Source organism: Aptenodytes patagonicus, chromosome Z (assembly GCF_965638725.1).
Source record: "Aptenodytes patagonicus chromosome Z, bAptPat1.pri.cur, whole genome shotgun sequence".
NCBI lineage: Eukaryota > Metazoa > Chordata > Aves > Sphenisciformes > Spheniscidae > Aptenodytes > Aptenodytes patagonicus.
In genome coordinates, this window is record NC_134982.1 from 70,225,472 (window position 1) to 70,252,929 (window position 27,458).

The following is a 27,458-nucleotide window of genomic DNA, read 5'->3' on the forward strand; positions in this document are numbered from 1 at the left end:
TGAGTTCACATTTTGATCACACATTTCTATGGCACATTTCTGGCACCTTTCTGGGAATATTCAGAGCCTAGTCACCAAACAAACATGAATAAAAGTGAATTTTCTCTCTTAAAAAATCACAAGTAATGCTGAAGCCATATGTCAGAGGCTGTGATGCTTTCGTTGCCGGCACAGGCCAAGTTTGCTCTTTATAATTTAAAATGCAACATGGGAAAAAAAAGGCATGAAAAGTTCGGAGTGCAAATATTCTTTGGTTTACTCATTAAAACAAAAGGACACAGCAAACAGCAAAAACACTGGCAATTAAATAAACAGCAAATTCTTTATATGCTTCCTAACAAAAAGTCATCGGATGTTTGAAATGTATTAACTTCATGCTTTTAAGTACATTACAGTGTCTAGAAAGTCACATTTTTTTATCCCCCAAGGGCAAGGCAGGGAGAAGGTGAGGGAGAAAAAGAAGGGTGAAAGGTAGGAGGGGAGAAAAGAAGAAAAAAAAAATTATTCAAGATGCCATTTTTCCATTAGTTAAATAGTATATAACACAATGATAAAAACTAATTTCTGTTTCTAGTTTCATTGTACACAAAGGAAATTGGCTTGGAATTTATTTTCAGATGATTAAGTTTTCTGAATTCACATCATCATACACATCAGCCTAGTGTATAAAATATACTGACTCACACCTTTTCAAAAAGAATTATGACCTATTAGCAGGATTCTAAATATCTTAAGGAATTGCACAGGTAAGTTACTGTGTTTTACCTTATCATAGGCAGAGTTAAAATTATGTACCGCAAGTGTTTCCTAGGGAATACTTCTCCCCAGTTAGGCTATTCTACTGTAGCTTATTCCTCAAATAATCCCCATATAATCGAAGGAAGCAAGCATCTGTGCGGGTCTATAAGGTTCTATACTTGGTAGCCTTGCAGACAGGAAGTTTTCACCACTGAGCTGGAGATGAACAAGCCCGTTAAGACTCTACGTGACAGCATCACTGATATTATTTAAAACTGAATGCTTTGTAAGGGCAACACTAGGAAGCTGTGATCTGTGCAGAGAGCATAAAAGACTGTAAGTGAATCAAATATATATTTTACAAATAAGTCAAAGAAATTATAGCGTGTACCATCACTATGATAGCCTGTTACTAACATCACTGGACTCTGATAGTTTAGAAATAATTTTGTAAATGTATGAAAGATTTGGATTGTCTGACAGCATATTATTTTGTTTTGTATATCTGTCTTGCAAGACTCTTACTCTACTTGGACTGTTCTGCTTTATTGTCTTTATCCAGCTGTTTCCGTAGGCAAAGCACAGTAAAAAAAGTTATGTGCAGTCCTTCTTCCAGATGGACTGTGAATAGCAACAGATAGCTCATAATAAGGAATCAATTTAATAAAGATATTTTGGAAATATTTGTCATAATGTAAAAAACCTGTTTTGCATGCTCCCTTATTCCTTCATAAATCAACAGTGTTCCATCTACAAATAATGCATAAGGCAGTCAACTTTAATACAAGTACTTATATGTTCCCCTCATCTAGCATTTTGTTGACACCATCACAAAGTTTCTGCAAATGGAGTTTATAAGGTCCAAAGGGATTGTACAAGGCAGCCAAAAATTCACAATCAGAGAAGTGATCAAATACATTGTTGACACGTCCATGTGACTTTGCGGTTAGGTGACGCTGAATGATTTCATGAAGAAGCTCTCTACAATCGTTTAACAGTTTGGACAAAAAATTCCTGTCAAAGGTATAATCCACCTGATGGAAACTGACCACGGTCTTAGCCAGCTGATGAACTTTCTTCTTGAATTTCTCCATCAATGCTATTTCATCCTGATTAAATTGGTTGTTCCTGTAGAGAATTGCCAATTTGAGGACTATTTTAATGAGGTTTTTGATTATTTTTTCTGCTTCCTTTTTATTTTGTGTATATTCCTTTGTCACTCTGTAGAGCTCATCTAAAACATCACTGCTTGTATCATCGATCAAAGTAGTTGCTATTGATTTGGACACCATTTTTCCAAGGATCTTCTTCTGGGCCTGAATGGCCAGACTTTTGGAGTTGAAGACATCTGTGGCCACTGGGGAAAAAAAAAAAAAGTATGCAGTCAATACTTCATAACAGGCGTACCTATGAACAGTAAGTTGAGGAATATTTCCATGCCTATCCATTCATGTTAGTCCTACTAACTGCCACAAAAATAATGCAAACTTATGTATGTAGTTGCAGAAAAACCCATCTTTTCAATCCCTAAAACTCTGCTGTCTTTAGGTTTACATTCTTTTAGACTTTTACCTTTGAGAAAACACAAAATGAGATAGAACTTGCTCAAAAACGGTTTAAAATATCTCTCTATATATGGATTGATGGGCTTTCAAATTGAGGCAATAAACCTGCCCTATTTGATCAGATGAGTCATACGTCTGATGTGATTCTCATATTTGTAATGAAATCTGAAACCATGACTGTCCCAATGTCATGATAGTTACCACTGCTACTCAATTAGAGATAGTAATTCAGTGAATTGACTATTGTAAAACTTTTTTCTGCTTAGCATTTTACATGATCAGTGAATTCAGATCCCACACATATTATATTTTTATATATATTTTAATATATATATAAAAAAATATATATAAAAAAATATAATACAAACACAAAAATCCTTTGTCGGCAGACAATACTGAGATTCTCTGGGTGCAATCTGAAGATGCTAGTTTTCAGAAGGAAAGCAAGTATAGATTAACACTTCTATGTCCTATACTTAATGCAGAAATAGCCAAAAATGAACAGTCTAGGGATTGCCATAACACTTGCTAGCATAACCTTATAAAGAAATCCTTCTGTGACCAATAAAATAGATCCTAGAACAGATTTGCACCTCCAAAACTATGCTTGCTTGCACCAATATACCCAATGACTGGTTTGTAATTTCTTCACACACTTAAATACCCCAAACATTCTTTCAGAGACTTGTTTTGTGAAATGTTACTGCTCATGTTCTGTTGCCAGTGACCACTGTTTATAGCATATGCCCTTTGCAGCACCTTCTCCACTAAATCACACGTGAATTCATATTCCCAGGTTGAACAGTCGGGGGGACAGCTGCCTTTACGCTGCAGCTTTCCTGGAGTCTCAGGCTGAAGGAAAGCTTCATCTGTTTACATTTACTTCACAGATGGAGGGTTTGCTTTGCAAACACTGGGTCTGGAAACTTTTTTTTTTTCTTTTAATGAAAACATAAACTGTAAGTCCCTGAATTTGGAAAAGGTTTCCTCTTAACTGTTTGTATTTGGGCAGCTGGGTGTGTTCAGACACAGGGTGCCTCTGGGGTTCCAGCAAATAGAAGGAACTTGTCCTTCAGGACACAAGACACAAATCTGTATTTTTTCTTCAGTGGTACCTTTTAGAAACTTAGTAACAAGCTCCTTTTTTGTCATCTCGGAAACTTTCAAGCAGGTTTGTTTCTTAAGACTTTCGGTGCATAACTGTATTTTGTTTTGAAGTATCAAGTGTTTGAGCACATTTTTTAAAATCTTTGCTACAGGAGGACACTCAAAAACCAAAGAACCCATTGTTAAATATCTTGGGCAAAGCACTCAAGATCACAAGACAGGCACATTTCTCAACCACAAAGATACAGGAAGACGTTAAAGATGCTAAGCAGTCAATCTGAACTGAAAATATTTTATTCACTTTTTGTGTTTTTAAATACAAAACTGCAACTGTTACTATTCAAACAAAACTAATAAAAGTATTTCAAAGGGTGGTCAAATACTAGAACTCAACAGCCAATGCTTTACAACAATCTACAGATGAATGATAGCTTTTTTCCTCCAGAACAGGAATATTGATTGTTCTTTCATAACTTCTATTTCTTAAAGCCTTCCAGTTTACTAATTTCTCACAATGTCTTCTTTCTGACACTCCACAAAGATATACAGATGTTCGTACTAATAGCAGTCGCTGTTTCAAAGTATATTCCATAAATTTGCAGAGAAAAAAAACCCACAATACCATATATACATATTTTAAAATGTTCTTTCCCAGGATGCTGTAGGTATTCTTATAAAATGCTAACTATATCATACAGAATGCTCCACTGTAATTGAACAGAAATCTGTACAACCTGCCTCCAGTAAGTCACACAAATGCTCAGGTATGGTTCTAACAATTTACACATAACAACCTGCAAAGTATCAATTTCAAGAAACTGAAAACATGGCAGTTTTCTAAAAATTTTACAGTTTTTCAACAAAAAACCCCTTACATTATGTAATTTAACATTTGACAAAGTGGAGCTCGATGTGTAATTACCATCGCTAAGCAAGACAGGAACTGCTCACTTACAAAAGGTGTTAAATTCTTAATGGCATTTCTCTAAAAACTGTCCAAGTTTTGGGACTACCCAGCACGGCCTATTTTCTATCTACTTTGCAATGCACCAAAAGTCAGCTTCATTTTCCCTGTGTTATTACATGGGTTCTAATTTAATTGCTAAATATGTAATTTAATACTTCAGTATTTCAGTCAATCCAAAGAGGAACTTGCAAACTGTATTTTATAATCAGAATTTTTCCTCACTATGGATGGCAGAAAGACCTAAAATGTATTTCACAGTCAATTGCTTAAATAAAACTGAGTTTAAGCAGTAAGATTATAGAGCTCCTTCAGACCGAACATACATACTTCCTTAAAAAACAGTAAAATTATTACTTACTTGTTCATCAAACGGAATTGCAATTGTTAAATGTTGACAGCAGAAAAAGAGACAAAATACCCGAGGTTAAGACTGGCCCGAGGCTTATTTACTCCACTAAATCCAGCGCACACTTTATCGTGTGCTTTGAAACGCTGTCAGAAGCTATCAGAGAGTGAACGTGGGTTTTTCCCCCTCACCATAACAGCAGCTCTTCTCAGCTACCTTTCCCTCCTGCCTGCAGTGCTTCATTTTGCTTTGGCACCTCAGAATGCAAAAATACATCGCAGTAGTTTCACTTCCTTGAAAAGAGAGCTGAAAGGAAATTGCACTGCTGAGCAAGCAGTGCAACACCAATAGCCGTTATTGCTAACTGACAACTGGAACAATTAGCAGAAATGGAGGGAGAAGAAAGGTCCTGTGACTCAAAAGGGCAGGGGATGTGTCAAGAAGAGGTTAAAACATTAACCCGGCATCTGCAAATGCAGATACTCGCGTGTGAGGACAGCCGAGCATCCCCTTTCAAACCTCTGAATAAAAGTTCAGACGCAAGCACCTAAAAATAAGCCTGTAAATCCACATTTAGGCAATTACTTAAAGCAGGCTCATTTTCTTAGGGTTGATTGTATGTAGTCACCTTTTAAGAGTGATTACAGTAGCTGGCCAGGATGTATAAATCTCTGACCTGTTGTATTGACAGGTCCCATTCTTGCTCTTTAAACTGAAATAGTGCCATTTCTCTGGGGGCCTGCAGTAGAATTTGGGCAGGTAATCCCACTAATTTTAAGCATCTCACAGATAGCTTTTCCTCATGACTGCTTTTTATAGTTCCTATTTCTCTCCTGTGCAGTTTTACACTTCACTTTTTAAAAGTGTGTCATCAAAAAATACCCCTTTGAAATCAATGGGATGTCATTTTCTGTACAATCTATACAAATAACCATGATTATGTTCAGTAGAGCTGCCCCTCCGCAGAGGAGAGCAGTCCAAGGGGAAAGGCTCTCAGAGGAAATCCTGCCTCCATTACTTCGAAATTCACAGGATCTTAGGGATAACGGGGACATCTGCAAAGTCTTCTAATTTATGACTCAGAGGAGGAAACAAGTTGCTAGAGACTGCCTCCTGTGAAAGTTGGGAGCTTACTGATTATGAAACTTCTTTATTTTCACAACCAACAGTATGTCTGTTTAACATTAGTATCTTGGGACTTTAGCACTTGTGTGCTGAAGTCAGTAAATATTGGACATGTAGCATTCTGGATGTGTTTTCCCCAAAATATTTTACCTTACACATGTTTTCCTTAAAACTGTGGTGGAAGTATAAACTTCCAGTGAAAATTTAGAATTGTGGGTTAATAAGCTCTCAGGAAACTGGTATAAAAGTACAAGAAGGCTACTACTTATGGCTGCGATGCTGACTTTTCCCTGACATGGAAGCTAGTACACCCCCCTCTGTACTGTGGCAAATGCCTATTACCAAATACCCTATTTCTCAACTCTGTTTAAACTAAAAAAAAAAAAAAAAAAGAAGTATGTGGAAAAAAAAGTTGAATCAGATGATTTCACTGCCTTAAATCAAGGCAGAATGTTTTTTCCACAAGGTAACGATGCTAGATTCAACGTAACTTGCAGTTGAGTGTATTCAATCTTGTGAACATTGACAATGAATACTTGAGTCACTGAGTATTTTTAAGCTTGTTGTGATAAAGAAGGACCAGAAAAAAAGCATCCAGTAAAAACTTCCAGGGAACCATGTTAAATTCCATGGTCAAGTCAAGAGTTGAGCTTTCTGACATGAGTTGCATTTCTAGCGTACGTACTAGGTATATTGATACAACAGTCCCGGAGGAAAAGAAAATGTGACTGTGAAGCCATTAATAACAACGCTGCTGCGTGAGAACAAGTTCTCATTTTAGTGATTGGCATACCATGTACTGCAACAGTACCTGGTGAACGCAAGGTCCAAAAATGACAGGGGTTTTTGGGCAAGGCACAAAGAACACTTACATGGGATTAGGAGGAAAGAGACAGCACCAACTGAGTGCTTCAGGCAGCATTTAAAAGACTGTATCACATAGCTTTGAGAAATGTGGCAACTGATTTCCTGCCAGGCATCCTGTGTGGACGACAACTGTGTTTGCCTCTCTACAGACTGCGGGTGAGAGCTACAGCTCAAAGCCCGCGCACGCCGTACGCACTGCATGTTCAGTCAGACTCCCGGAGTGAGAGAGCATCATTTCCCTGGAGGCAGGCAACTTGAAATCAAGCGGGATTGACAGTGCTATGCTCTCTGAGTGTATGTGACCATGAGTCATGCACCTCCAAAATCATGAGATTGCCTAGATATCAAGGGAAAAAAAAAATTACTGAATTTTTACTTTTTCTTGAGCCTTCTGCTTTCTGGGTCTTTACAGGGCTATCCTTGTTTTCAGGAATGATACAGGCCAGAAACATTAAAAAAACAAATACACTAAAGCATATAAATATATGACTTCATGTACAAACACATGACTTCAGTAAGGTAAAGCTCCAACGGTGATAAACTGCAAGAGCTAGCATCAGTGAACGAACAAGTGCTGAGGTACAGAACAGGCAGAAGAGAGTCATAAACCTGTTACCAGGGCTGTAACAATTTTCACAATGTATTACGTGATGATAAGATTAAAAAATAAGTAGTAGGACACAGACTATGAATTCTTCAGATATGAATACGGTAAGCTGATTTTTCTAGCTGTCACCATGATTTATAGCTTCTTAATAACCATCTGAGTGAGTGAGTCACAGTTTCAAAGAACGTTTTTTGGTGTTGGTTTTTTTCTTTTTTTTTAAAGAAAAGAGTGTTTTGATTCTTATCTAAGTGCTTCAAAGTTTCCTGGGTGAAAGATGTGTTAAATTTAAACTTCTTAAAAGCACAGATAAAGTTCTTGCAATGTAGAAATCATTCCAAAAACGCAGCAGTCTCCAGAGGGCCACTTCAGCACACTGGCTGGTCTCTGCATCTGCAAGCGTTGGTTCACTTGTTGGCTTTTCAAAAGCTGATGAAAACTGAAGCTTGTACCAGACATGCAAGACCAGACAGCGCTCTCACAGCTTTCACTCTTCAACCTCAGACACTGGGACTGCAACTTCTAAGCTGGCTGATGGCAGGGGTGAGAAGAGACCAGGGCAGCCACAGAGTTTATTGAGAAAAGGACTGCAACAGGGCAGATAGCTTGGGCAAGCAACATCAGGCAGTGGAAAACCCAGAGGGCAAACGGCTAAGTGGAGAAGGCAGAAAAAGAACCCAAAACACAGGCCCTAAACAGTACTTATTTCTTCCACATATGTCTCTACTTTTTTGATTCAAGTACACAAGGTCCTTATTTGAAGAGCAAATATTTTATTTGGCACCTTGTTTTTAAAAAGGGAGATTTATATATGAATATAATTTTTAACTAGAAAACAGTTTAAACTAAAATATTCAATGCATACAAAGCATTCGTTCATAAAGGTAAGTAACCTTTGCCTACAGTTCTCTTAATAGGTACAGTAAATTGTACTAAATTCTCACTCACCATAATCTCTACCAACTGAGCATACTATGAGAATGTTAATTAGTCAAGCAATGTGTACTAATTTTAACATTCACACTGGAAGACCTTCAAAAGAAAAAGTACCCAATCTGAAGCCAAGCCTAATGCATGGCAAATATTGCATGAGCAGGCTTACTGGATTTGGAAGTCAGCTCTGAGGCTGCAAGTCACTCTGAAGTAACAGTTAATCAAGCAATTTTGGAAAAAAATCTGGCTAATCAAGCATTTTTTGAAATACACAGTATGTCTAATCTGCATATTCATACTGAAAGTGAGCATATTCCCCAGCATATATCAGGGAAGGATAAAAGAACAGCTAGCAAACACCGTTGGGAACACCTTTTTTTACTCAAGTGCTAAAGAAGTCATTGTCAATAGGTTTGCAAAACACATATGATACTGTTATATGCGTCCTGATTTTGTAATTTAATTCTAGCCTTAGTGTATTAAAATGTCCAAAATTTGACCAACAGCAAAAGATGACCCACTTTCTAGCTGCAAAAACAAAAACAAACCATGAAAAAACAGAAAAAAAAAAATACATTTTTGATCAAGAGGTGAGAAGAATTGCCAAAAAAAGTACCTGGAGGTTAAGGCTGGAGAGTGTGGCAAAGAAAGATGCTATTTCCAACAGGAATGTAAGTGCAGAGTTTTGCAGTCCCATGAGAGCAGTCTGTGCCAACAAGTTATTCTGGTTTTACATGCCTGTGCTTCCCACAGCCACCCTGTGCATCACATGATACATATACTGTAGCTGATTTAGAAATTTCAAAAGCCTTTTTAAAAGCCCTTTTTCCTAGACCCTCTGCATGTATTTTAATTAACATTGCAGCTTTAATAAGAAAAAAAATCAGACTAACTTCTGTTGACTGCTCTTAAAGAAGCATATTTTAAAATATGTTGGATATTAAACAGAGAAAACTACAGTCACACAGAGTAGGGTCATGAACTTAATTTGGTATTTCACTCCTTTGCCACCATTTGTTATCCTTGCTGGAATGTAACAACAGGTGCTGTGGTATTAAATATGCAGCCTGTATATTTCAGCTGTTGGTCATTTCAGGGCTACATCAAGTTCCTCTGTATCTACCAGGTGTCCATGAACACTCAACAGTAATACTGCACAAATCTTTTCACAGGAAATAAAGTGTATACTAGGTCATTCCTTCCGATCAAGCAAATGCAACACAGGTATTGTATTTTTTTGTCCAGCCTTAGAAACACGTACCAAACTGCAGCAAGGCAACAGTGCCAAGCTCCCTAAGCCAAGTGGCACTTCCAGTAAAATAATCTGGCCATTACAATTGAATGTTTTACCAAAAGTTAAAAGTTCAAAAAGAGGTCTCTAATTGCCATTACAACCATCCTGGAAAAAGGAACATCTTCTCACAAAAAAAACGTAGCTGTAGGCACTGGACCTAGAGCATAACAGAAGAGCTTCTGGCTTGAATGCAGAAGGAAGAGCACTGAGACCAGCAGCCCTGGGGAACTTTGATTGCATTGGAGAGACTTAAATTTGACATGGGGACAAGGGGGGAAGTTAAGAGGAAGTTTAAGATACATGTGGCAAAAATGCAATGAACTGGAAGGTTGAGACAAGATGGAAATCTGGCATGAGAGGAACAGGGAACTCAATTACAAGGACAAGGTAGCAACCCGGCTGTCAAAATGCAAAGGGCATATATTTTGAATAGCATGTAAAGAAAGCCACAGCAGAGGCTTCAGAGAGTTCAAATGACAGAAAGGTTTGTGAGTGATCTTACAATGGCTTTGAAAGTATTAATAATGCTTTTCCTGTATTTCTAGTTCTGGTTCTCTGTTCTTCTCAATGTCGATCCGTACGCCACCCTGTCTGTTTCTTGCAGACAGGATGGGAGTCCCTCGGTATCTCTCTTTCAGTGTAATGTTGAGAAGGCTGAATTGCTAGCTTGCACTTTGTTTATATATATTACTCTTGTGTCTTCCACCGGTTGCCCTGAGAAACTAAATGACACCTGCCCCCCTCCCCCCCCCAGTTTGATTTCTGTCTTTTCCTTTCTAAAGAATCTTCTGAGGCAATGAAGATGGCCACAGCTACAGGCCGGATACAGAAAGAAACAGTAGTGATTCCCAGGGCACTCAATTCTCAGGTATCTGGTTAGTATACCCTTTTTTCAATATCAACATTGAAATGCAGATCATAAAACACAAGAAAACATGCCATCTAAGAATTTTACTTATCACATACTGGCTGTTCTTTAGGCCTGGGACACCAGTGACACCCTTCATCTCTTTCGCAGTTTTTAATTTTTCACTAGCTGTTTTCCTGTTTTATAGCACAAAGGATAAGTTTTCTGGCATTAAATGCATGGCTGTACATAGAACACATGTTTTGTCTACTCTTCTGCACCAATCATGCACGGTAGCTTTGATTATGGAGGGCTACACTTGGTGGCCATAGTGGTCTTTTCCACTGCCACTGCTAACATGCATTTCCCTTTCCTCTTCCACAAGGAGCAAAATAAACCAACCCCTCAGTTTTAATTTCTTCTCCCAATATTTAGTAGCCACAGCCTGTTCCCTCTGTATCCATACTACAACTACCAGGACTTTTGTTCAAACTTCCAGCCATGAAATCAATGCCTGAGAGTATTTTCTCTCCTTCATTCTCTTACTCCTTTGCTGTCAGTTCAGAACAGGCTCCCCAAGACCCAAACGCACAGTCCATCTTTTGGAGGTTTTGCTTTGACTCCTGTGTGTTTCCACTTGGTTTGCTTTATTCCTGGCGTCTCCGATTCAAAACCAATGCTCAAAACAGCTGAAAAAGTATGCAAAGTATTTCTATATGTAACACTTACTGGGAAAAAAAACCCCCACCTTTAAAATCTTTGACTTAACAGCACCTAAACTCTCAAGCATAAACTAAGACTGTCAAAACACAGGTCTACCTCCCCACGTATCTTAAGAGTTTGGTTTTGTTTTCATTAATGTCATTAAATCCTAGTAGAATATAAAGCATAAGAGAAAAATTAGGTCTTTAATACTGCTAGCAGTATTATTGATCTTCTGTAAAATTAAATCTTCTGATTAAACATCATGTGTGTGACGTTTTCTTTTACGTCAGGAAGCAGTATTATTTGGATACAGAACTTTGATACCTAGCAAAGCACTAGCAATCCTATTTATTTTTAAATGTTGCAAATATGTTTACTGACTAAAACCAGACAGTCTCCAGAGGTCCCTTTCAGCCTCAACTGTTCTGTGATTCTGTAAAACCTGCATCTATTTTGTAGTTCACTCCTCAGGGCAAGGCGTAGTAGATTGAGTGCACTGTTTTTTACAGCTGTGGACTACCGTAGAATTTAAATGTCTGGCTTCTTTACTTTGCACTGGCATGAAATAGTATTTTTAAGTAGGCGATGAACAGCACTGATCAGCTATGAAGGGATATCCACCACCAGGAAAGGTTATTGTAGCTTGAGATTTTCAGGATTATTACCCAAAAAGTAAGAAGGAGGGAGTGTAAATTTGAACCCGGAGAAGGAAAGGCCTCAAGTGGTGATAATAAACACCATCAATCTAAATTTCAAATTAGTTAGATTACATTTTTGCACTGAAATAAAAATGTCAGCAGTTTCCCTTTGCCTTACCGATACTGCTACCCTCTTCTCCCATATTGCATGGCATGACATAATGAGCCACAACACACTGAGCAACATCTAAATCCACCATAATTTACATCTCTTTCAATTGATTATAACACCAACTGTTTGTTCAAAGAAAGGTTAGTTTAAACATACAACCAGGACAGTGATGTCTTGCATCACCGATTTCTAAACTCTAATCCCCAGCATTGAGGACAAGGCTGTGAGCTTGGTGAAGACATCTTATCACAGATGTAGACACCAGAGCTGAACTTTATTCTTACCCCTTTCTGAAGCATCCACTACTTCTGTTCACAGCTGCTCAAATTCATGATTCATTGTTTCAAGTTCTTTGTTAGTTTCTGCAGTAAAGTCTAAGTCCCTATTTCTCAGTGAATATGTTAATATAAATGTTTTTAAGTTAACAAAAACATTCACTCATTTTCTCTTTTGCAAGTAGGAAAAAATAGCCCTTGGAGTCAGTAGCTGAAATATTCACCAGTGTCATTTACTTGCTTTTGCTAATATTAAACCAAAAATTTCTTCTTTACATAAATAAAACTGTCTTTGCAGAATAGCTTGATAAAGTGGACATAGTAAAAGCAAAAACAGATCTCATGAAAACTTTAAGTTTTAAAACAATGGAATTTCTGTATTTTTCAAAGTCAAAGTTTCCTACACACCTCGATGAAGTTAATTAAGTGGAAGCTTGTCTGTGCATGCACTGATTCAGTGCTTTATTAATTCCTGTACAAAGTGAAATGTAAACATTTTGGGGTCAAGATTTGAGGGTATCACATTCTTAGAGGTCCACTGAAATCACAGGTCAGCTACCAATGCCTTAGAGAAACCTGCAAGTACTGACCTTCATAGATACATAAAATACATCTCAGAATATGTCCCTGGATTTCAAATTACAAACTTTTCAAGGATAAACACCCTCAAATAAATGAAATGCTAACTCCCACTTTACTGCAATTTATTCTCATTACTGTAAACTGCCAGCAGGAACAGGACTCTCTGCAGACAGCCCAACATTTGTATATTGTATGTCAAACGGAAATGTAGGTTTTCCCTATTGCTATGCAAAACAGACTCTTTGCTCTTTCATTACTGACCTGTATAGTTACAAATATTGATTCTGAATTCAGCAAAAGGTAGGGAAAAACAAATTAGTTTATACAGCATGTATTCAATCCTCTACATTGCTTCTGCTGAAAGAGATCTGTGGTGAAGATATTGGATCCCAAGTTCCCCAGACTGAACCTGCCACGCCGTGCAGAGGCGCAGGCTCTCTACTTCTCATTGCTAGCCAGGCAAGCACTAGAAATGAACCACAAAACAGAATTGTGACAGGGATGTGACGAAACTGAATCAAACCACACCCCGACCCAGGCAGGGAATCTTATGAAGAAAACCAAAATTTATGAGAAAACACCCCAAAGGATGAAGGTAGAATGAAACTCTCAAAGGACAGTTTTCCCAGTTTCTCTCCTCCTCGCTCAACACAAGACTGTGCCCAGCTGACAGCAGATTTAAGGCTTGTGCTTTTGCTGACGTTATGGTTAAAAGAACCGAGCTGCTGGCAGTTGCATTTGCATTGCTAATTCCACAGTGTATCCTGTTCAGTAGTCATGATGGAGATGTGTCCACAAAAGAAAAAGTGTACACCTACCATTAAAAAACACAAGTAACTCGGCAAACCTACTGGTGCAGACAGAGAAAACATGAAAATCTGTAACTTCCAGATTTCCCACAGTACCAAAAAAAATGTTAATATCAATCTGTATAAGGCTAACGTGCAGATTGGTGCTATTTATTAATGCAGAAACAGTCAGTTTAAACACTCAAATTTCTTACAAAGCCATATACAGCAACTGTTACTACTAACAGTACTACTACTGGATCTATGAATTATCTACCCCATAAGCAAACATGAAAAATCAATCCTTAAACACGAAAAAAAGTCATTTTGGGTTTAAGGTTGTTATGAAATAGAGGAAACTATTTTTAGCCCACTACTTCTTCTATTGAGTGTGATGTACTGAAAAAGAAAAACACAAGTTGTTGCATAAAGTAGCATAAAAACCAGCAGCTCTTCCACACCTCTTTATGAAATGCTCTCCTCTTACCACATTTTGTAATCTAATTGTAACAAAAAAATCAGTCCAGAAGGTTGAAATAACACCTGCAATATAGTTTTCATTTGCTTTATTTATTACCCAAATGTGTTTATAGAGATTCTAAACGTCTGAGGAGAGAGGGGGGAGGGGAAGCAATTTGCTTCTCAAAAAGCAGTATTAAGAACCCTTATGAAACTGTCACATTTAACAGAACATTTCACCAAATGATAAATCATTACTGATGAAAGGAATGATGTGTGCTTTTGCCTAAAAGTTAGAAATTACAATTAGTATTTGAATGTTACATTTTCCTTATGTTATCCCTGGCACATGCATTACAAAATACTCATTATTCTTAGAAGCCATTCTTTTAGCCTGTTGCTATACTTGGAAATAATACTGATAAAGAATACAGCCTTTCCGAATGTAGGTGCAAGGCCTTTCCCTTACCCAGATACTTCTTTTGATTCTGCAGAGGTTCACTGACTTTTGCTCCCTGATCTCTAACCTCTGCCTCCTTTATGACAGCGCATAGTTTGCAAATTCCTCAAAGAAAATAACCTGAGGGTCTAAGAAGTACTATAATATAGCAAATGCTGTCATCAACAGATAAATGGAAGGCAGAAGGGGAAACTACGTCTCCAGTACAACAATCAATTCTGTAAGATGGAAAAGACTGGTAGAATTTGAAAACAAAGTACTGTCTTCCCATATGTGGAGTACTGTGTCCAGTTCTGGGCTCCCCAATCTCTCTCCAAAAAACAAGCTGACAAACTGAAGCAAGTCTAGCAGACAGCCACCGAGATGGTTAGGGAGCTGGAGCGCACAATACAGAGGACAGGCTGAGTGTGCTACGTTTGTTCACCCTGAAGACTAATAATGGACCTAACCGATACATCTAACTTGTTACCAAATAGTTACAGAGAAGACAGAGCCAGGCTCTTTTTGAGGCTACACAGCAAAAGAGCAAGGGGCAACAGACACAAGCAGCAGCAAGGGGAATTCTCATTAGGAATGACCACCTTCATAGCAAGGGTGGTCAAATATTGGAATATGTTGCTAGAGAAGTTGCGGGACCACCACTGTTGAGGACACTATCAACTTGACTGGAAAAAGCCTAAGCAACCTCATCTAACTTTCAATTTGGATCTGACTTTAAAGCTGTCTCTGCCTCGAGTGGAAGGTTGTGCCCGATGACCTCCAGAAGTTCCCTGCAGCCTCAGTTAATCTATGATTCTCTCTATCGACCAGATAGCTCAAGGGACTGTATCTTATTTGAAATTAAACATGTGAGTCTTGCAGTTTGCTATGGATTAAAAGATTTGATTGCATAAGTATAATTATATTAATGGAATTTTCTTAAAGCAATCTAGCATTCAACCCAACAATCACAACTAAATGATTAACCTGTTAAGAGCTTCAGTGATTCTCTGAAGTAACCTACCAGCTACAGCTAATGCTTATCCCCCGGCCTCTGCTCAAATTACCATCTAGCCTCCTCATCAGCTCCAACTGCGCATGGGAGAGATTGCTAAATACGTGGGGTACGAAGTGTTCTGCAGAAGACAACTGGACTTCCATATGGACTTCCAAACGTGGTATACAACAAAAAACACCAGTTCAACCCATTCAATTCTGAGCCTGTAGAAGAAGCAACAAGAGTGGCCACATAATCCATTCACAGATAGGTTTTCTTAAAGGTTACCCTGATTTGGCCAGGAAAATAAAAACAACCATTCTTTCAATTTTTTGAGGGGAGAGAGCAGAACTGCTTCCAGAATCTTTCAGTTCAACAGCCTTAAGTCAATGCTTTTACCAAGAGATTCAAGCGCCCACATCTAGATGGAGCTGCGGCAGCTGTACTACAAACGACAGCAGTTGTATTCCTTTCCTCAAAGCCCTTTCTCAGTTTCCTGTATCTTGCTTCATTAAACATACAATCCTCCAAACTCCCTTTAAAAAATTTTGGTCTTCTGACTTGCCTGTGTACCCTGGTCTTATTTCCTCCAAACTTCCCATTGCTCCTTCTTCATTGAGGTGTTAGCTTCTTGCTTCTCCTTCCACCCGCCCTATTTGCACCTCTCGCAATGCTTTCCCCATGCATATGTGATACAGTATTACAGTGTCCAGTTAGTAATAATTCTTTCTTTCTAATTTTTCATAAGCTTACTTCCTTTTCTCATTCTTTCCTGTAATAAATGATCTATTTTGCCTTTTGCTTGTCCTTTTAATCTTGAATTCTAATAATCTATAGAAGGGATTACATGAAATGCCAAACTGTTAAGCATTGCTCTGATTTATAGAGCTGCGTACATGATATGTATGACCCAAATAATCTTTTAATTCTCTTCATCGGCAGTAGGCAAGTTATCTGTGGAATAAAAAAATCGTCCAGTTGACTAATCTAGATCTCTGACACACCCACTGGGGCCAGATGATTCTTCCTGCTCCTGAACTGAACTTTTCAGACTACTCTCAACAAAAAGCCCTGTTTCACTGGCCTTAATGTTTTATGGAGATTGTTATTTTGACAAGGGAGGGCAGGTGAAGAGCAGGTGAAACAAAGGAAGCCCACATTTTGTAGGGTTCAGGGTGAGAGCAGATGGGTCTAATATGTGGGGGCAAGTAATAATTGTCTGTGCTGCTTCCCTGTGGCTTCGTATGGAAAAATGAGCTCCACAAAAGAGAAGGGGACAATCTCAAACTTAGGCAGCTGTCAAAAGTGGACACTGAAACATCCCATTTCTGTTTAATCTTATGGTTTTCATGCAGTTTATTCTAATTATAGAACCACAGAATCATTTAGGTTGGAAAAGACCTTTAAGATCATATCAAGTCCAACCATAAACCTAACACTGCCAAGTCCCACTAAAGCATGTCCCTAAGCGCCACATCTACACGTCTTTCAAATACCTCCAGGGATGGTGACTCAACCACTTCCCTGGGCAGCCTGTTCCAATGCATGTGTCCTTGTTTCGTCTGGGATAGAGTTAATTTTCTTCCTAGTAGCTGGTACAGTGCTGTGGTTTGGATTTAGAATGAGAACAATGTTGATAACTCACGGATGTTTTAGTTGTTGCCAAGTAGTGTTTACACTAGTCAAGGACTTTTCAGCTTCCCATGCTCGACCGACTGAGAAGGCTGGAAGTGCACAAGAAGCCGGGAGGGGGCACAGCCAGGACAGCTGACCCAAACTGGCCAAGGGGATATTCCATACCATGGGACGTCATGCTCAGTATATAAACTGGGGGAAAGCTCAGGGCCTGGCTGGGCATTGGTCAGCGGGTGGTGAGCAACTGCATTGTGCATCACTTGCTTTGTATATTGTTTTATTATTATTATTAGTATTTTATTTTATTTCAATTATTAAACTGTTCTTATCTCAATCCACAAGTTTTTTCACTTTTACTCTTCCAATTCTCTCCCCCCTCCCACCTGCAGGGGGGGAGGGAGAGTGAGCAAGCAGCTGTGTGGTGCTCAGTTGCCAGCTGAGGTTAAACCACGACAGCATGATAACCCTTTAGGTGAATAAATTTTTCCTAATATCCAATGTTAACCTCCCCTGGCACAACTTGAGGCTGTCATTGTCATAGGAGACTCCCTTCTGAAGGGAACAAAAGGTCCAATATGCTGACTGGACCCACTTCTTAGGGAAGTCTGCTGCCTCTCTGGGGCCCGGGTAAAAGATACAAAGAGAAAACCTCCTACCCTGGTACAGCCCTCAGATTATTATCCATTATTGATTTCTCAGGTAGGCAGCGATGAAGTTGCAACAAGAAGTCCAAGGGCAATCAAGAGAGACTTCAGGGCCTTGGGACAACTGCTTAAGGGATCAGGAGCACAAGCAGTATTCTCCTCTACCCTTCCAGTTGCAGGGAATGATGAGGGAAGAAACAGGAAGAGCCGGCAGATCAACACCTGGCTCCGAGACTGGTGTCACCGGCAGAATTTTGGGGTCTTTGATCATGGGTCGGTCTACACGACACCGGGCCCGCTGGCGACAGACAGGGTACACCTGTCTCAAAGGGGGAAAAGGATCTTTGCACAGAAACTAGCAGGGCTCACTGAAAGAGCTTTAAACTAGATTTGAAGGGGGAAAGGGATAAAACCAGGCTCGCTAGAGATAAGCCTGGGGGCGGCATGCCAATGTTTGAGGGACGGTGCGCTAGCAAAGTCCTTCGGTCTGTGGAGTCCGTCTCAGTGGAGGTAGGGCATGGAGACCCATACGGCAGCAAAGACGCAAGGGTTATGGATGTGTTAGAAACCAAGGGACCGCCTGAGAATGGTCACGTAGGAATTTGGCTTTCTCCCCCCAAAAAGGTGGTGGGATCAATAGCCCAACTCAAGTGCATCTACACCAACACACGCAGCATGGGCAACAAACACGAGCAGCTGGAAGACACTGTGCAGCAGGAAAACTATGATATAGTTGCCATCACGGAAACATGGTGGGGTGACCCGCACAACTGAAGGGCTGCAACGGATGGCTACAAACTCTTCAGAAGGGACAGGCGAGGAAGGAGAGGCGGTGGGATAGCCCTGTACGTTAGGGAGTGTTTTGACTGTCTAGAGCTTACTGATGGTGACAACAGGGTTGAGTGTTTATGGGTAAGAATCAGGGGGAAGGCCAACAAGGCAGGTATCATGGTGGGAGTCTGCTATAGACCACCCAACCAGGATGAAGAGACAGACGAAATATTCTATAAGCAGCTGGGAGAAGTCTCACAATCGCTAGCCCGGGTTCTCATGGGGGACTTCAACTTACCAGATGTTGGCTGGAAATACAATAGAGCAGAGAGGAAACAGAGTCTAAGAGGTTCCTGGAGTGTGTGGAAGATAAGTTCCCGACACAGCTGGTGAGTGACCCAACTAGGAAGGGCACCCTGCTGGACCTGTTGTTTGTGAACAGAGAAGGACTTGTGGGTGACGTGACAGCTGGAGGCTGTCTTGGGCACAGCAACCACAAAACGACAAGAGTTTTTCATTCTTGGAGAAGTAAGGAGGAGGGTCAGCAGAACTGCTACCTTGGACTTCTGGAGGGCAGACTTTGGCCTGGTGAGGAGACTGGTTGACAGAGTCTCTTGGGACGCAGTCCTGAAGGGCAAAGGAGTCCAGGAAGGCTGGACATTCTTCAAGAAGGAAATCTTAAAGGCGCAGGAGCAGGCCGTCCCCATGTGCCAAAAGACGAGCTGGCGGGGAAGACGACCGGCCTGGCTGAACAGACAGCTTTGGCTGGAACTCAGGGAAAAAAGGAGAGTTTATGACCTTTGGAAGAAGGGGCAGGCAACTCAGGAGGACTACAAGGATGCCATGAGGTTATGCAGGGAAGAAATTAGAAGGGCCAAAACCAACTAGATCTGGCTATTGCCATAAAAGACAATAAAACATGTTTCTATAAATACGTTAGCAGCAAAAGGACGGCTAAGAAGATCTTCATCCTGTATTGGATGCGGGGGGAAACATAACGACAAAGGATGAGGAAAAGGATGAGGTACTTAATGCCTTCTTTGCCTCAGTCTTTAATAGTGAGACCAGTTGTTCTCAGGGTACCCAGCCCCCTGAGCTGGAAGACGGGGATGGGGAGCAGAATGAAGCCCCCATAAACTAAGGGAAATGGTTAGCGACCTGTTAAACCATGTGGACACACACAAGCCTATGGGGCCAGATGGGATCCACCCAAGGGTACCGAGGGAGCTGGTGGAAATGCTCACCAAGCCATTTTCAATTCTTTATCAGCAGTCCTGGCTAACCAGGGAGGTCCCGGTTGACTGGAGGTTAGCAAATGTGACGCCCATCTACAAGAAGGGCTGGAAGGAGGATCCAGGGAACTACAGGCCTGTCAGTCTGACCTCAGTGCTGGGGAAGGTTATGGAGCAGATCATCTTGAGTGCCATCACGCAGCACGTACAGGACAACCAGGTGATCAGGCCCAGTCAGCATGGGTTTATGAAAGGCAGGTCCTGCTTGACTAACCTGGTCTCCTTCTATGACAAGATAACCCCCTTAGTGGATGAGGGAAAGGCTGTGGATGTGGTCTACCTAGACTTTAGTAAAGCCTTTGACACCGTTTCCCACAGCATTCTCCTGGAGAAACTGGCTGCTCATGGCTTGGATGGATGTACTCTTTACTGGGTAAAAAACTGGCTGGATGGCCAGGCCCAAACAGTTGTGGCGAATGGAGTTAAATCCAGGTGGCGGCCGGTCACAAGTGGTGTTGCCCAGGGCTCAGTATTGGGGCCAGTTCTGTTTAATGTCTCTATCAATGATCTGGATGAGGGGATCGAGTGCACCCTCAGTCAGTTTGCAGACAACACCAAGTTGGGCGGGAGTGTTGATCTGCTCGAGGGTAGGAAGGCTCTGCAGAGGGACCTGGACAGGCTGGATTGATGGGCCGAGGCCAATTGTATGAGGTTCAACAAGGCCAAGTGCCGGGTCCTGCACTTTGGCCACAACAACCCCATGCAACGCTACAGGCTTGGGGAAGAGTGGCTGGAAAGCTGCCTGGCAGAGAAGGACCTGGGGGTATTGGTCAAGAGCCGTCTGAACATGAGCCGGCAGTGTGCCCAGGTGGCCAAGAAGGCCAATGGCATCCTGGCTTGTACTGGAAACAGTGTGGCCAGCAGGAGTAGGGCAGTGATCGTGCCCCTGTACTTGGCACTGGTGAGGCCGCACCTCGAATACTGTGTTCAGTTTTGGGCCCCTCACTACAAGAAAGACATTGAGGTGCTGGAACGTGTCCAACGAAGGGCAACGAAGCTGGTGAAGGGTCCAGAGCACAGTCCTATGAGGAGCAGCTGAGGGAACTGGGGTTGTTTAACCTGGAGAAAAGGAGGCTCAGGGGAGACCTTATCACGCTCTACAACCACCTGACAGTAGGTTGTAGCGAGGTGGGTGTCAGTCTCTTCTCCCAAGTAACAAGCAATACGGTAAGAGGAAATGGCCTCAAGTTGCACCAGGGGAGGTTTAGGTTAGATATTAGGAAAAATTTCTTCACTGAAAGGGTTGTCGAGCACTGGAACAGGCTGCCCAGGGAAGTGATTGAGTCACCATCCCTGGAGGTATTTAAAAGACGTGTAGATGTGGTGCTTAGGGACCTGGTTTAGTGGTGGACTTGGCAGTGGTTAGGTTAACAGTTGGACTTGATGTTCTTAAAGGTTTTTTCCAACCTAAATGATTCTATGATTCTATGATTATGGACTCCCATTGACATTTTGGATGGCAGAGGTGGCCTGTAGGAGCACAAGAGCAGACAATTTGTTATCTAAATGAACATGATTCTACCCTGGAAAACTTTCACACAATGAGAGGTGACTGCAAAATGTCAAAGCAAATCCATGACTACTTACAGGAGGGAGTACTGACTTCTCAAAACAGTGAGTGCTCTGTGATTTTATAACCCCTGTGTCTCTGTTCTGAGCTCTAAAAAGAACAAAACAGGTGAACTCATTCCTCAGTAATGTCATTCGGATTAAAAAATGCTAATTGTGTCTAAAAAAGCTCTGAGCATTTGCAGGAATGCAGAGAGATCTTTCTCCCATGATATGTGGTACTTAAAACTAAGTATGATGAAGGTGCAATGCAGGCTCTCACTGCTTCTGAGTTTGTAATACAAAGTCCATTGTTTCATAGGCTGTTACATTCACTCTGATATCTGTTATTATTGTACTTTTCCTTTGAGACATTAGATTTATCTCCTGTTGTTTTCTAAATATACAGCATAAAACCTGTAGAACGAAGCTGAAGTTTTCTGAAGCTTTACATAAAATACTGTTTCCGTCTATTGAAGAAATACTATGTAAGGAATCAATTAACACCACAATAATTTTAACCCGTATTGGCATGTATTTAAAAAGGTAGATTCATGATATATATTTTTAATATGACAGCATTAAGAACATTTTCTTCAGATCGCAGAAAGGAATGAAGTCAAGTAACAGCCTGAAACCATTTGTTACCTTCCTTGGTACATGACATGCCACCATGCAACACCAGATTGAAATTATGCCATGCAGTTAAATGTTACAGTCGTCGTCTTGACTTTACCATGCTCTTTGTTTCATCCAGGGCAAAAGTAACTATAACAAAATGTGCCAGGGTTATTTATATCATGACAGTTGTTGGAATCTGTAAATGCAACACAGATTGATGCCACACACACACCAATGCACACACATACACATGCACACACACGTATTTACCACAGCATTGTGGTATACAGATGAGTACAAAGATTGTTCTAATGTTACTAAGCAGCATGACGGGAGAGAAAAAAATGTTTCATGTTACCATTCTAATACGGACCATGCAGAGATCAAAGGCAGAAGCTGAAAAGCCCAGATACGCTGCTGCATACCCCATATCCAGCAATTAGTACAAAATACAGTGAAGTAATGATTGTCTTCTAGCAATGTCTTTTCACTACCAGTTCCTGCTAAAAAATGTAAGATTTGACTTGAGGTCAAAGACTCTACCTTTATTCAATTAATTATAAAAAAGAAAATCTTCAGGAGTTAGCCATTCAAAACTGACCCTGATTTTGGGTTTCACTGTAACAATGGGTATAGTTCATTTTTTACAGTAGTAAAACCTATGGTCTTTGATCTTGTTATGCAGATTTTAAAAAATAATCCATATTTACCCATTAAATCTACTTCTTAGACATCCCAGTGTTCTCCAAATACTACAATTCACTTGTATAAAGTAGCTGGAAGTGAAGTATTGCTCACTTCAGCATCAGAACATCTGTGCCCTCAACCTTCCTTTTGCTTCAGGCTGATCTTCCAACACATGGTCCCAGAGTCACGCCTGGAAGCTGCAACTGAATTTCAGAGCTCCTTGTATATCCTTTCACTCGCTCCTGGCCAGTGACACTTCCCTGGCCACCTGAGCATCTCTGCTTTAAGGAAAATAGCAAAGTTCTGCCTTTGCTTACATACAACATTAAAATAACATTTTTCCTGTAGCCTTCTCCTCCTTTCACTTTTTAACGTGTAGCAGATTAACCACTATGCTTTCATCGCTAGCTTTGGCCTTGACATGTACAGAATTTGTTAAAATAACTATTTTATAATTGTCCAAATGTACCCTCTACCCTTTCCATAATCAGTCACAGACCTTTACCTACTAATTTCCTGGCTGGGCCTCATAATTTGTGGGTAAGTCAGAAAGTGATGTTCAGTCTTGCACCTAAAGGAAAAATCAACCACCCCCCTGCTTTGGTAAACAACTTAAAAGATTATATATCCTCAGTGTCAAAAGCATGAACCCCAAATTCAATTTGAATTTGTGAAGCATCAATTTTCTTTATGGAAAAAACACAGTTTCGTGATGAAACAGAGCTAGTTAGTTGAAAGACTCTGAATGCCTATTTTATGCCACATACACTGGACCACTATGAATCCACAGGTATTTGAATGTATTTTTCAGTATTTTGATCAGTGATCTTTCATGCCATATTCAATCAGACTAGGCAAAGTAGTGTAAAAGCTGCAGTTCTACATATTCACCTGTTAATCCCAGTCTTTATTCACATATACACTAAACCCCCTTTTCTCATGCTTCTTCTAAATTATTCCTTTACAGATGGGAGTATATTACCAGGAATACATTTACAGACCAACTGAAAAACCTTCTCAGTGATATCTGTACCTTATCTACCCACAATGGCTACTATTTTTATTTTCCATTCTAACCAATTAAAATCACAGGACAGCAAAACCCAAATATTTTCCCAGCTAAAAATAACTAACCAAAAAACTACCCTTTCTTTCCTGTCTCAGCCACCTGCTCCAAATGCTTTTTTCAGCATGAAGATTCTGGCATCTCAAATTGTTTCAAAAGAAATGCATAGAAAGGCAAAAACATTTTCAGAGCATTTTAAGAATCTGAGTCATCTAAGAAAGTAAGAGGTTTCTTTAAACAAGAAAATTTACATTTCAAATATATCCAACTTGGTAAAATTGTCTGGAGCTTCCTGTATGTAAACCAGAGGATCTTTCATGCTGTGGCATGCATGCTGATCTCTCCTGCTGCAAAACTGAGGGAGAATGCTCACATTGCCATGTTCTTACTCACATACTCTCTTTTTCAAACAGTTTCTACAGAGAAATATTTTTTTCAGTTCTGCTTTTCAGTAAATCTGCCCTACAAGATCTTCTCGGAAAAAAAGAAAAGCTGCCTTTTAGTTCATCTGTTCATTCAACGAGAAAGAAGAAAAAGAAAATGGAGAGCATCGTTGTAATTCTTATCAAAACATAGACTACCGTGCTTCATTACTAACCAGGTTCTATCAGCATTATTAGCATTAAGTTTGATTCAGTCCAACCTGATTTTTCTGCAAATCAGCAAAATACTCTTTTAAGCAAGTAAGCAGGTAGAGGTGCCTGGTAACGTTATTCTTCAAGTGGGAGAAGTTGTACAGAGTGTGAGGGGAAAACCATCCGGAATATTCTGAAAATTTCTTGTTTTCACCAACTGCAAAATGCTTAGGTTGCCTTACTCCTTGCTTATCTGTTATAGTTTTTTTAAATTCTTTTTCTGAGCCGTACTGGATCTCTGTAAGTTTGAGTCTCCCTAAGGGTTATTTGTAACCATGAAACATCCATTCTGTTCTAAGAAATCCAATGTATAATCCCACTACTGCCCTATTCCCTCTTCTGTATAAATGCTCTTTTGTATATAGGCACTTTCAGGAAATTGCCCTCCTCCTCCCCCGCTTGCTCCCTACTGTCCTACTCTGGCTCCCACCCCCTCCCAATCAACACTAGTGAATAATTGTATTTTTGTTGGAGCACTTCCAGCTCCTCCACACGTTCCACTCTAGAAGCAGTAAATGAAACCCTGCAGCTCTGGCACACTCCTGAGCTTTTAGCACAGGCACATGCGTGCCTGCACACGCATGCATGCACGCTCATTCAGACAGGGAAGTAAGCGGCATCAAGCTTAATCCCAAAATAATGACCTTTCACTTCTCCCCCATGCAACTTCCTCTTCTGCTGAAAAATACAGTGCTTCCAAATCCAAAAAATCTTCCTCTTTCGATATTCTACTACCCGCGTTTTGAAACGCCGTTTCTTCCACTTATCAGTATTTCACGTGCAAGTAAATTACCGTTGCCAAGACAGACAGATATCCTGGATGCCAACACTTCAGTCGTTTCATATCCAGCGAAATCGACAGGACTTCTGATGATTTTGCCAAGGCATTTTCCCCTCCCCTTTGAATACCCGAAAGCTAAAGCAAGCAGAAACTCTCCTCCACGCTCACAAAAGCGGCGCTGGCGCTGGTCAGCGTGCACGTTTCCCCTCCTGTGAAAACAGTTAAAAACCGTACCTTCCTTGGGTTCATCAGCCTCCGAACTCATGGTGTCAGCGCAAGGCACTGGGGAGCAGACTACAGCTGACGTGCGCACTGAGAAGCAGCCGCAAGTCAACTTCTCCAAAAAAAAAAAAGGGGGGGGGGGGGAGAGGGTTGGGATTTTAAGGGGAAAAGTCTGTGAATTCAGCAAATCACAACTAAGCTACTTGAAAAGGATCCCGCCCCTTTCTCAGCTGCACACCAGCGACTGTCTGCAAAAACCAGCACGTTCGCAGAAACCCTCATTTTACTCGCCAGCAGTCGCCGTTTATGCATTTTATTCTCCCCAGTCTGTGGGAAGGGTGGAGTTTCACTTGTTGCAGCTTGCCAACGTGGTATAAGAAAGCAAGCAGGGGAGAGCAAAAAAGCCTTGAGCGTGGAGCCGTGTCTGATTGCGGTAACTAACAAATCAGATCGGGGATCTCTTAACTTGCAGGAAAATCTAATTTAAATCAATTATTTTTTAAGCCTAAATTGTATATTTCAACACTGGTTACTATCTGGAATTAGTTCTGTAGTCTCCCTAATTACACTGACTAATACAGGATGACTAAATACATGCTTAAAGGATGAGAAGCAGCAGCTCTCTTTCGGGTGGTTTAAGCTAAATAATTATTTTTTTCTTTCACTCATGCTCAGTGCATGGTGCCATCTACCCTGAAAGGAGTAATTCACCTTTCCTTCTTAGAAAAGCTATCTGATTTCTTTGTGCTACAGACCCCCCTGCATCCTAGAAAACACCATTATTTTTAATGATTACATGGCATTGTTTTACAGCACAGCAGGAGAACATGGGTCTTTTGCAGCCACCCCCCAACTCACCATGCATCATACACGCCTTTGGAGAAAAATCAGGGGGAATTACTTGGAAGCCTATTTTCCAGTTGGCAGAGCCTCCAGTAAAATCACCATCAAAAAGAACCATCTTTTCCTACTTATTCATTTGATATATTCTTAGCACAGCGAACAGGATAAAACCTCAGTGGAAACGTGTCTGCTCAGACAAAAGGAGAGGCGTGATCTCTCAGAAGAAGTCTTGATGGCGCTGCCAGCTCTGACATGCAACCAAATTGCCACCTACTTCCCCCTCACAGGCACATGCCTGAAGGGTTGTCAGGGTCTTCGTGGAAGTAACAGCTACTAACAGTTAGCGAGCGTGTGTGTTACTGGAGTCAAGTAGAAATAAGTGTATTCCAAGATGAGGTCAGAAAGCACCAAAGCTTTTTTTGAGTGATTTTATTAATGATAAGGACTGTCCTTTGCCATGTACTTCTCCCATGCCTAAGACAGACAGATCTCATTTTAGTTAAAGGCTCTTGGTGGCACTGGCAATTTTTTATTTTGCAATACGCACAACTCCATAGGTCCCTGAAGGACAGTCCTCGAGAAGCTAGCTGTCTTCTTCAGGCCTCATCGTCTCCTGCAGTGTGGCAAAGCACAGCAGCTGCATCCTTCAAAGCACAGAGAATGAAAGCGAGTATTTCCCTAAGCGGTATCACAGAAGAAAAAGTAATTACAACACTGGACTACCTAAAGAAGCCACATTTTCAAGTTTAAAAAAAAAAAAAAATTAAAAAAATTACTGGTTTGGGGCAATTACTGTTTAGTAGATTGAAACCACTCAAAAAACCCCACACAGAATAGAGGAGGAACAGGAAGAAACATCAAGATGAACTGCAATAGCCTTTGGTGTCCTTTAATCAAAGGGAGTGGTGGTAGAGAGATAAAATAGCCAGAATATAAGCCAGTATCAAGAGCCCTGCGTGAACGGATTTACACAATAGATGGATGCCTTTTCTTATTTTAGATGACAGACAGACACAGAGAGTTAGTGAGCCTTGTGGTTAAACGTCAGCAAGTTCTGCAAATTAAGATTTCTCAAATCTCAGAAACTTCAGACCTCTCTGGAAAGATAACAAAAGCCCAATGGTTTTGTTTTGTTTATTCCCTACAGAGAAAAGATTGCATCTCCTCACTCAGCCCTGTTCCTCTTGTGTACAGGGTCTCAATTCAGACTCCAGAAATGTTTTTTTATGTTTCCTTTTGGTTGTTATGCTTCTTAAAAACACATG

The 27,458-nt window shown here is 40.5% G+C and overlaps 1 protein-coding gene across 5 annotated transcripts in view; it reads right to left on the minus strand.

Moving 5' to 3' along the window:
• Positions 1-238: 238 nt before the first annotated feature.
• Positions 239-27,458, minus strand: part of TNFAIP8 (TNF alpha induced protein 8) — a 63,354-nt gene continuing 36,134 nt past the window's right edge. For 3 of the 5 annotated variants that reach the window (XM_076362555.1, XM_076362556.1, XM_076362558.1), the window contains exon 2: positions 239-2,095. In XM_076362555.1, coding sequence (XP_076218670.1) covers positions 1,530-2,095 — 566 coding nt within the window. In that variant the 3' untranslated portion in view covers positions 239-1,529. Of the gene's footprint in view, positions 2,096-4,735; positions 4,975-25,362; positions 25,460-27,458 lie in introns of those variants that run through there. The other 2 variants (XM_076362554.1, XM_076362557.1) reach the window with 2 other exon arrangements.